This window comes from Nyctereutes procyonoides, unplaced genomic scaffold (genome assembly GCF_905146905.1).
Source record: "Nyctereutes procyonoides isolate TBG_1078 unplaced genomic scaffold, NYPRO_anot_genome, whole genome shotgun sequence".
NCBI classification, from domain to species: domain Eukaryota; kingdom Metazoa; phylum Chordata; class Mammalia; order Carnivora; family Canidae; genus Nyctereutes; species Nyctereutes procyonoides.
The window spans coordinates 49,513,767-49,525,810 of NW_026575125.1; the positions used below are offsets into that span (position 1 = coordinate 49,513,767).

General features: G+C 39.9%; 1 protein-coding gene across 1 annotated transcript in view; it reads left to right on the forward strand.

Annotated features, from left to right (window-relative positions):
* Nucleotides 1-12,044, forward strand: part of TEX11 (testis expressed 11) — a 360,742-nt gene that overhangs the window by 276,549 nt on the left and 72,149 nt on the right. The window contains exon 24 of the mRNA XM_055338036.1: nt 11,923-11,995. Coding sequence (XP_055194011.1) covers nt 11,923-11,995 — 73 coding nt within the window. The remainder of the gene's footprint in view (nt 1-11,922; nt 11,996-12,044) is intronic.

A 12,044-nucleotide genomic window follows, 5' to 3' on the forward strand; every position in this document is an offset into this window, starting at 1 on the left:
ATGTTTCTTCTATCCCTACACTTCTAAGAGTTTTGATCAGGAATGGATGCTGTATTTTGGCAAATGCTTTCTCTGTGTCTATTGAGAGGATCATGTGGTTCTTTTTTTTTTCTGTTGTTGATGTGATCTATCACGTTGATTGTTTTACGAGTGTTGAACCAACCTTGCATCCCAGGGATAAATCCCACTTGGTCATGGTGATTAATCTTCTTAATGTGTTGTTGGATCCTCTTAGCTAGTATCTTATTGAGAATTTTTGCATCTGTGTTCATCAGGGACATTGGTCTATAATTCTCCTTTTTGGTGGGGTCTTTGTCTGGTTTTGGAATCAAGGTGATACTGGCCTCATAAAACCAGTTTGGAAGTACTCCATCCCTTTCTATCTTTCGGAACAGCTTTCATAGAATAGGTATTTTTTCTTCTTTAAACGTTTGATAGAATTCCCCTCAGAAGCCATCTGGCCCTGGACTTTGTGTCTTGGGAGGTTTTTGATGACTGCTTCAATTTCCTCGCTGATTATTGGCCTGTTCAGGTTTTCTATTTAATCCTGTTCCAGTTTTGGTATTTTGTAGCTTTCCAGAAATGCATCCATTTCTTGTAGATTGCCTACTTTGTTTACATATAGCTGCTCATAATACGTTTTTAAAATCGTTTGTATTTCCTTGATATTGGTTGTGATCTCTCCTCTTTCGTTCGGGATTTTATTAATTTGAGTCCTTTTTGTTTTTAATAAGGCTGGCTAATGGTTTGTCTATCTTATTAATCCTTTTAATGAACCAACCCCTGGTTTTGTCGATCTGTTTTACAGTTCTTCTGGTCTGTATTTCATTGAGTTCTGCTCGAATCTATATTAACTCTCTTCTGACTGGTGTAGGTTTTACTTTCTGTTCTTTCTCCAATTCCTTTAGGTGCGAGGTTAGCTTGTCTATATGGGTTTTTTCCAATTTTTTGAGGGAGGCTTGTATTGCGATGTATTTCCCCCTCAGGACCACTTTTGCTGTATCCCAAAGATTTTGAACAGTTGTATCTTCATTTTCAGTATTTTCCAGGAATCTTTTTAATTCTTCTCTAATTTCCTGGTTAACCCATTCATCTTTTAGGAGTATGCTCTTTAATCTTCATGTGTTTGAGTTTCTTCCAAATTTCTTCTTGTGGTTGCATTCTAGTTTCAAAGCATTATGGTCTGAAAATATACAGGGGATTGGTATCGGTTGAGACCTGATTTGTGACCCAGTGGGTGGTCTATTCTGGAGAAAGTTCCATGTGCACTTGAGAAGAATGTGTATTCAGTTGCGTTTGGATGCAAAGTTCTGTAAATATCTGTGAAATCCATCTGGTCCAGTGTATCATTTATGGCCCTTGTTTCTTTGGTGATGTTGTGCTTAGAAGATCAGTCATTTGCAGAAAGTGCCGTGTTGAAGTCTCCTACTATTAGTGTATTATTATCTAAGTATGTCTTTATTTTGGTTATTAATTGATTGATATACTTGGCAGCTCCCACATTAGGGGCATAAATATTCATGATTGTTGGGTCTTCTTGTTGGATAGACCCTTTAAGTATGATATATGTCCCTCTTCATCTCTTACTACAATCTGGTATATACTTAATTTATCTGATATGAGGATTGCTTCTCCAGCTTTCTTTTGAGGACCATTTGAATGGAAAATGGTTCTCCAACCTTTCATTTTTCAGGCAGGAGGTGTCTTTAGGTCTAAAATGAGTCTGTTGTAGACAGCGAGTAGATGGGTCTTACTTTTTTATTGAGTCTGAAACCCTGCGTCTTTTGATGGGATCATTTATCCCATTCATGTTCAGAGTAACTATTGAACGATATGAATTTAGTGTCATCATGATACCTATTCAGTCCCTGTTTTTGTGGATTGTTTCCTTGGACTTTCTCTTTCTTTTACAGAGTCCCCCTTAATATTTCTTACAGAGCTGGTTTGGTGGTCACATATTCTTTCAGTTTCTGCCTATCTTGGAAGCTCTTTATCTCTCCTTCTATTCTGAATGAGAGCCTTACTGGATAAAGCATTCTTGGCTGCATGTTCTTCTCATTTAGTACCCTGAAAATATCCTGCCGGTCCTTTCTGGCCTGCCAGGTCTCTATGAAGAGGTCTGCTGTTAATCTGATATTTCTTCCCATATAAGTTAAGAATCTCTTGTCTCTTGCTGCTTTAAGGATTTTCTCTTTATCTTTGGAATTTGCAAGTTTCACTATTAAATGTCAAGTTGTTGAATGGTTTTTATTCATTTTGGGGGTGGAACCTCTCTATCTCCTGGATCTGAATGCCTGTTTCCCTCCCCAAATTAGGGAAGTTCTCAGCTATGATTTGTTCAAATATACTTTCTAGTCCTCTCTCCCTTTCCATATCTTCTGGAACCCCTATTATATGTAGATTTTTCCTTCTGAGGCTGTCATTTATTTCCTTTAACCTTTCCTCATGGTCCCTTGTTTTTCTCTTTTTCCCTCAGCTTCCTTCCTTGCCATCAACTTGTCTTCTATGTCGCTCACTCTTTCTTCCACCTCATTAGCCCTAGCCATTAGGACCTCCAGTTTGGATTGCATCTCATTTAATTGTTTTTTTTTATTTTAGCCTGATTAGATCTCAATTCTGTAGTAATGAAGTCTCTAGAGTCCTTTATGCTTTTTTCCAGAGCCACCAGTAGCTTTATAATTGTGCTTCTGAATAGGCTTTCTGAATAGGCTTTCAGCGTTTTGAAATCCATATTCTGTAACTCTGTGGCAGAGAGTACTGTTTCTGATTCTTTCTTTTGTGGTGAGTTCTTCCTTCTAGTCATTTTGTCCAGTGCCGAGTGGCTGTATGAGTGGGCTAAGTCAAGAATATCAACCGCAAACTACATAAATTCCACCCTAGATGATCCTGACAAGGTCAGAGACCAGAAAATGAAAAAGAGGATCAGAACATAATAAAAAGGACCACCAAAGTGAAAAACAATTTTAAAACAAAGTAGTAAAAAATAAAAGGCCAAAAATCCCAAAGAAAAAGAAAAAAAGAAGAAAAAAAACAGAAGTAAAGAGGACAAAGAGAAAAAAACGGGGGAGGAACTGGGACATATTGCTGGTGAAGAAGTGGTAGTGGAGGGAGAATGTAGTCTACCTGAGGGGTCCTAGAGTGTGATCCTCTTGGTTCTGAGTGTATTAAGTTCTGTATGTTAGAAGATGCTCAAACCCAAACTTATATAAACCAGCAATACTTGTAGAAAGCCCCAAAATTTATCACCAAAACATAAACCAGATGAAAGAGGGGGGAAGAATGGGAATATAAAGAGAATATAATCTCACAGAATGAGCCAGCATGGTATTCCACTTGGTTCTGGGTGTATGCTCGTCATGTTTTAGAAAGCATTGACTTCTGCCATTGTAGAACAAAACGAGGCAATGAAAACAAAAAAACACAAAACAAAAGCCCGTATCTTGTATATGTCCCAAAATTAAATTTAATATATTGAAGGGAATCCAGAAGTGAAAAATATATCTAAGACACCTAATTGTAGAAATATGAAAGTTAAAAAGGAAGAAACTTAAAATTGAAGAGCTGGTAAAATATTGTAGTTAAGGTGGGAAAAGAGAAAAAATATTAGAAATTTTTAGTCTGATATAAAAATGAGTTGTAATGGAAAAAGGAAAATAAAATAAAAGGGGGACCCTCTAGTTCTATATACTATATTCCCTCGATTTTCCCTTGGTTGTGGAGCTTTCCAGTGCTGCTTGGTCAAGAACTTGCTCTTCCCTTGTTCTTCCACCTGTCTTCTGGGGGAGGGGTCTGCTGTTGGATCTCAGGTGTGTGTGCCTGGGTGGAGATGCCCATCCCCTGCTGGGTGCCAGGCTCAGTGTGAGCTGTTTATCCTGTGAGGCCTTTGTTCCCTGGCGGTTACACCTCTCCCAGGTACAAGGTGAAACAAGGAGGAAAGACAGCAATGGTGGCAGCCAGACTTCCAGTTCTGGAGTCAGCTCCCCATGAGTAACTAACCGCAGTCTCCCAGTCCACACTGGCCTAGATGCTCCTGGGGGCCATTACAGGTGCACTGATCTGCACAGCTTGGTAGTGCCCATCGGCAGGAAAGTTCTTGCTCTCCTGTGCCCTCCTTGCTTCTAAGTGTCCCAGAGGGAATGCAGGATCGCTGGCTTTGTCCCCTTAGGTGCCCTGGGATCCAGGGCCCTGTGCTGCTCAAACCGCACTCCTGGGGGGTACGACTCCCAAAGAGAACAGGGCATAGCCACCTCTGTCTGGAGCCAGCCCGCTTAACCTACTGGCTTCTCCCAGATACCCTGAAGGCTGCGGCACTGCAGCCCTTTACCAAGACCGGTTCACGGTTTGCGGTGGGCTTCCCCCCAGGATCACCTCTTCTAATAGTGACTCCAGGAATCTGGAGGCTTCACTGCCCCTCCTGTGATGCTGCCCAATTTCCCTGCTAAGCACTTTTCCATCCGTGAAAAATCTGGTGTGGATTTTTAAAGTTCCCGCTTCTCCAGGGCTGGGATTTCCTGTCCTGGAGGCTTTTTCAGCTCAGCTTTAGCCCAGGGGCTCCTCGTGTGCCCCTCCCCCACTTTATTCTTTTTTTTATTTTTTTTTCAGCCTTCCTATCTTGTTAGAAGTAAAAACTTTTCTCTCTGTGGTGTTCTGACTGTTCTCTTTATTTTTTTATTTTTTTAAAAGATTTTATTTATTTATTCATGAGAGGCACAGAGAGAGAGAGGCAGAGATACAGGCAGAGAGAGAAGCAGGATCCATGCAGGGAGCCTGATGTGGGACTCGATCCCGGGCCTCCAGGATCACACCCCAGGCTGAAGGCAGGCACTAAACCACTGAGCCATCCAGGGATCCCCCTGTTCTCACTCTAAATCTCAGGTTGAATTCATAGGTGTTCGGGATGTTTTGAAAGTTATCTAGGTAAGTTGGTGGGACCAGGTGAGTTGAGGACTCCTACTCTTCTGCTATCTTAGCCTGCCCTCAGATATATCCATTTTTAGTTAATTTTTGTGTATGGTGTGAGATAGGGGTCCCCCTTCGTTTTTTTGCATTTGAATATTCAGTTGTCTCAGGGCCATTTGTTGAAAACATTTTCCCCGTTGAATTATCTTGTCACCCTTGTTAAAAATCAAATGGCCATAAATAAGATTATTTCTAGTCCACTGATGTCTCTCTCTATTCTATGGCAAAACCACACTGTTTTAATTATTATAGCTTTGTAGTAAGTTTTATAAGAAGGATGTGTTAGGGGCAGCCCCGGTGATGCAGCGGTTTAGTGCCGCCTGCAGCCCAGGGCATGATCTGGAGACCCTGGATCAAGTCCCACGTCAGGCTCTCTGCATGGAGCCTGCTTCTCCCTCTGCCTGTGTCTCTGCCTCTCTCTCTCTCTCTCTGCATCTCTAAGAATAAATAAATAAAATCTTTAAAAAAAGGATGTGTTAGTCTTCCAATTTTGTTCTTTTTCAAAATTGTTTTCGCTACTGGGGTCTTTTGAGTTTCTATATGTATGTTGGGATCGAGTTGTTAATTTCTGCAAAGAAGCCAGCTAGGATTTTGATAGGGATTGCACTGAACCTGTAGGTCAGTTTGGAGGGTATTACGATCTTTAACAGTATTAAGTCTTATTACTGATGAATATAGCATGTCTTTCCTATTCATTTAGGTTTCAATTTCTTTCAACAATGTTTTGTGGTTTTCAGAGTATATTTTTACTTCTTTTTTGTAGTCTAGATTTTTGATTTCTGAGTTAGTTTCAGTAGTTTATGTGTCTGGAAATATTTCCATTATAATCTAAGTTGCCTAATTTTTTGACTTACAGTTGTTCATAGTATTCTCTTATAATCATCTTTTTTATTTCTGTAAGTTTTGTAATTATGCCCCTGCTTTCACTCCTAATTTTAGTCATTTGTGTCTTCTCTTTCTTTTCTTGACCATTTTATACAACATTTTTTAAATTGTGTTGGTTTTTCCTGAACCAACTTTGGTTTCTTTTATTCTCCCATTTTTCTGGTCTGTATTTCATTAATTCCCACTCTAATCTTTATAATTTTCTTCCTTCTGGTTGCTTAAGTTTTAGTTTGCTTTTTTTCCAGTGTCTTACAGTGCAAGTTTAACTTAGCGATTTGATGTCTTTCTTCATTTTGTAATATCAGCTTTTATACCTATACATTTCCTTCTAAGCACTGTGGCTTAATCTGTTGGAAATACTATAGATTTAGGGGACACATTCAGATCCATAGCATTCCTCCCTTGACCCACAAAATTCATGTCCTCATACAAAATACCATTCATTCCATCTCAACAGCTCTAAACACCTTGACTCATTCTAGCATTGACTCAGAAGTCTAAGTCCAAAGTTTCATCTAAGTATCATCTAAACCAGATATGAGTTAAGACAAAGTACAATTCATCCTGAGGCAAATTGCTTTCTATCTATGAACCTGTAAAATCAAACAAGTTACATGCTTCCAAAATACAATGGTGAGACAGGAATAGGGTAGATCTTCCCATTCAAAAAGGAGAAATAGGAAAAAAAGAAGTTAATGGGTTCGAGGTAAATCCAAAACCTAATACAGTAAATAACATTAAACACCAAGGCTTAAAAACAATCCTCCTTGTGTCATATTCTGGACCCACTGGGGCTGTATTTGGGCCCCCAAGCCTCTCAGCATCACCCACGTGATTCTGCCAGGTGTAGCCCATACTACAGCTTTCATGGATTAAGGTTCCTGCTGGAATCCCTCACAGTAGCTGTGCTGCCCTGAGGTGAAAAACTCCCCTGGGCATTGCCCCTAATTGGGTCCTCCTATAATAGCCCCACCTCCACAGAGGCTCTTTGGGCTCCAAAGGTTCCTGGAGCATTCTTTGAAATCTAGGTTGAAGCAGCTATGCTCCCAGCTCTTGCACTCTGTACACCATGAGGACACCAAGGTGATAACTTCCCAAAGTTTTTAACCTGTGCCCTCTGGAGGGGCAGTGGTAGCAGCCTGCACTGCACTTGGATTGGCTGTAAAACATGACACCAGAATTTGAGAGGAGAGCCAGGGAGGTAAGGTGGCACTGGGTAGCTATGGCTCCTCCTTTGAAATCATTCTGCCACTTGGCCGTGCATTCTAGAGCTTGTGATGGGAGGGCCAGCCCTAAAGAACTCTAAACTGCCTCAGTTCATTCTTCCATTGCTTTGGACAATAGGTTCTGGTTAGATGGCTGACCAATCTCCCCATTGTCTTAGTCTGAATAGCTCCTAGCTTCTGTTGAGATGGTTGAGCCACAGCATTCTCCTTATCAAATTCAGCCCTACCCTTAGTGTTCTCTTCCATATTAGCCTTCTTATTTCTTTCAATATAGATAGGCTGAAATTTTTCCAAATTTTTAAATTGTGCTTCCTTTTTTTCAGATTTTACTTATTTATTTGATAAAGCACTTGAGAGAGCAAGCACAGGCAGGTTAAGGGCAGAGGGAGAGAGAGAAGCAGACTGCCCACTGAGCAGGGAGCCTGATGCTGGGCTGTATCCTAGGACCCTGGGATCATGACCTAAGCTGAAGGCCGATGCTTAACTGAGTAACCCAAGCACCCCTCTGCTTCCTTTTTGATTAGCATTTCCACCTTTAAATCATTTCTCTTCTTATATTTTACTTCTTCAGCACTTTGCTTAGAAATTTCTTTAGCTAAATATCCAATTTCACCACTCACAAGTATTACCTTCTATAAAACACTAGGACATAAACACAGTCCTGCCAGGCTCTTTGCTATCTTATAACAAGGATGGCCTTTCCTCCAATTTCCATTGTTCCTCATTTCCATCTGAGACCTCATCAGAATGACCTTCAATGTCTGTATTTCTACCAACATTCTCTTCACAGTATTCTCAGACTGTTCTCTGAAAAAGTTGATCTCTGCTGCTCTTCTCTTCTTTTTCTTGGTCTTCATGTAATAAGGGCACAGAGATTCAAGAGCACTTGGCTCTGGCAGTCCCAGACAGACTACATTTGGTCATTCACCACTGACAAGATCCAAAGGCAAAGATATGAGTGGTGGTGAAATAAGAAAGGAATTTATTTCAGTGAGGCCAGCATCAGAAGACCGCAGACTAGTGTCTCAAAGACTGTTTCCAAAATGCTGAAAATAATTCTAGGTTTATATAGGGAAAACCTGGGACAAAGGTCAATATGTATATGAAGGTTCAGTCATTGTCTTGGAGTCAGTCACATGGGGTCTTGCTAGCTCAGGGCAATCTTTATTGCTTGAGAGGGTGGTGTGTTTCCCATCACTAGCTGATGTCCTCTTTCAAATTATAAGAATTGCCCTTAACCATTCATTCACAGCAGTGTAGACTTTTTCTAGTTCGCACCTCCAAACTCTTCCAGCTTCTATTCATTACACAGTTCCAAAACTGCTTCCACCGGGATGCCTGGGTGACTCAGAATTGAGCGTCTGCCTTTGGCTTAAGGCAAGATCCTGGAGTCCCGGGACTCGATGCTCCCTGCATGGAGCCTGCTTCTCCCTCTGCCTATGTCTCTGCCTCTCTGTCTCTCTGTGTCCCTGTCTCTCTCTGTCTCTCTCTCTCTCTCTCTATCTCATGAATAAATAAATAAAGCCTTTAAAAAAAACTGCTTCCATATTTTTAGGTATTTGTTACAGAAGCACCCTACTTTCATTGCCAGTTTTCTGTCTTCGTCTATTCAGACTGCTATAACAAAACACAGACTGGGAAGCTTATAAACAACAGAAATTTATTTCTCACAGTTCCAGAGGCTAGAAGTCCAAGTTCAGGGTACTAGCATGATAGTGTTTGCACCTTCTTACTGTGTCTTCACATGATGGAAAGGGCTAAGGATCTTCCTAGAACCTCTTATAAAAGACACAGATCCCATTCCTGAGGGCTCCACCTCTGTAACTTTAGCACCTCCTAAAGGTCCCACCTACTAATACCTATGCCTTTGAGGTTTAAGATTTCAACATATGAATTGGTTGAGGGGGACACATTCAGACAATAGCATACTGCTTGAGCAGCATCCCATAAGTTTTGATATGTTGTGTTTTCTTTTCTTTCATCTCAAATCATTTTTAAATTTTTGTTGTGATTTCTTCTTTGACCCATTGTTTATTTAATAATCCTTTATTTAATATCCACATTTTTGCAAATTTCCCAAACTTTACTATCTTAGGATTTCTAAGCTTATTCCACTATGGTCAGACTACATAGTTTGTTAAATTTCATGTTATTTTAGCTTTCACTGATGTTTATATTGCTGCCTAGCATATGGTCTATTCTGGAGAAAGTGCTTGAGAATAATTTGTGTGCTTCTTGGGTTGGTGGTATGGTCTTTGGATATCTGTTAGGTATAAAAACAATAGTTTTATACAATTGCTTTTTAAAACAAGTAAGAGAAGAAAGATATATATTTATATATCCTTTTATAATTAATTACATAATTATTACATAATTACTTTTACCAGTGTACTTTTTTTCATTTGAATTCAGATTACTATCTAATGTCATTTGTTTTCAGCCTGAAGAACTTCTCTTAGCGTCTTTATAAAATGGTCCTGCTAGCAATAAATTCTATCAGATTTTGTTTATCTGGGAATTTTTTTTTTTTTGCTTTCGGTTCTGAAAAATAGTTTTGCTGTATATTAGATTGTTGGGTAACTGTTATTTTCTTTCATCATATTGAATATGTTATCCCACTGCCTTCTTTATTGAGATTCTGTTATTTGCTGAGACATTGTCATCAGTGTCTTACTTTGTTACAATGTTTTACTTTGTTAAAGTATTATTTTCTTTTGTTTGAATATATTTAAAATAAGTGTTTTGGGGGGCACCCAGGTGGCTCAGTGGCTGAGCATCTATCTGCCTTTGGCTCAGGTCGTGATCCTGTGGTCCTGGGATTGAGTCCAGCATTGGGCTCCCCATAGGGAGCCTGCTTCTCCCTCCGCCTTTGTCTCTGCCTCTCTCTGTGTGTCTTTCATGAATCAATAAAAAAAAAATCTTTTAAAAAATAGCTACTTTGAAATCTTTGTCTACTAAGTTCAGCATCTAGACCTTGTCAGTCAATTCCTGTTGCTTTTTTCCCTGCATTTGGGTCATACTTTATCATTTTTTTGCATATCTCACATTTTCTGTTGAAAACTGGACATTCTAGATAATATATTGAAACATCTTTGAATATTCATTACCCCCCTGTGGTTTGTTGTTGTTAATACTTGCTTGCTTATTGGTTTAATGCCTTAGCTGGGCTAGTTCAGTGAAATCTATTTCCCTCAGCTATACACAAGTGTCCAGCTTCTGATATCACTCCTTAGAGGTCTTTGCCTGTGGCATCACCCTGTCCCTCCTCTACAAAGGGATGAAAGTGGTTTTAGCAGGGTTATTTTTAAATTTCTCTTCCCATCATTGATATCTGTGTTAACTTCTGAATGGTCTTCTGTTGGCATCACACCCAGATGTTAATCTTGACTAATTACTAGAGTGTTTGCTTTGTGTGTGGAGTGTGTGTGTGTGAGAGAGAGAGAAAGAGAGAGCACAAGTGCATGTGTGTGTTTAAAAATGCTTTGGGGCATAAATTGTTCAACAGTTTGATAAAATTAATGTAAGGCCCCTTTGAAGTGGTAGGGGTCTTCTTAGTTTTCTCTTACTCTGGTTCCTCTGTAAACTTCTGGCTGATCCTCTGTGTTGCATGTTGATATCATTGAGCTATCAGCCTCTTTATAAGTACTGAACACCAGAATCTCCATTTTTTTTGTAGTGGCCTTAGACTTGAACTTCCCCAAGCTGTGTTCCAATTAAAATCAGTTATGTTAGACAGAGATACAGAGCTCACTCTTCTAATGACCTGCCTCTCCTCTTCATAAGAAGAAGTTTTATATAACTCTTTTGGAGCTGCAGGTAGGGATGTGGCACATTTCTATTGGCCTGACAGTACAGCTCTCTGAGTAAGGGGCTGGGCAGGAGTCATAGTCCCCAGCATTCTGAGCTTGCTTCTCCCAGCAGGGAAACCTTGGCCTATAAGCAAGCTGAAGTGAGGGCAATTGAGACCCAATAATTGTAATATTCCATGCCTGGTTATAGGGACTGGGTAGAGGAAGAGAGGTCCAGGCCTCTCATTTGTGCTTGTTTATAATAGAGCTCCTACAATACAAACCTGAGGGAGGAGGATGAGAAGTGCTGACAGCATGCCCCTTCTGGAAATCCCTAGCCTAGAAGCTAAGAATAGAGGGAGCCCAGTCTTCTTGGCCACACCCACCTAAAGTAGCACTCACACTGAGCTGGGGGTGGTTGGTGAGCAGATCATGGTTCAACTATCGTGGGTGCTTACTGTCTTACTGAGACATAGTAGATTTCCTGAAATAGATATTTCTCCATTTTCTTTTTGCCCTTTGAGGAATTTCCTGAGACTTTACATGATTGTGTTTTATAATTCACCAGTTAGGGTTGTTTTGCTAGGGAGAGGGTTCATGGAACTCTTCATACCACTATTCTAGAACTGCTACTCTTCTGTCCAATATTATTAAACAAATTGATAGTGCTCAAGATTTTCTATTTAATCCTCATTTTCTGGGACATTAAGAAAAATACAAATAGGGGCACCGAGGTGGCTCAGTCAGTTAAGCATCTGCCCTTGGCTCAGGTCATGATCCCAGGGTCCTGAGATTGGGCTCCCTGCTCAGTGGGGAGTCTGATTCTCCCTCTCTTTCTGCCCCTCCTCTGCTCATGCTCTCTCACTCTCTCTCTCACACACAATAAATATATAAAATCTTAAAAATACAAATAGAGATTAATATTTTATATCAATTATAAAATGTTCAGTTTAAATTCATTTTTCTATCATTTTATTTTAACTGCTTGTAATGAATATTATTTTAATTTGCTTAAAGCTTTGTCTGGTTAAGATTAATTTTTTCATTGCGTTGTTGCCAAATAGACCAGATTACTGAATCGTGCCCTTGAGCAGATCCATAAATGCAGAGACACCTGGAATCTACTGAAAGAAACAGGTACAGTGGGAACTGGGACTTTGGTAACAGTTATGAAAGACATTTCAAG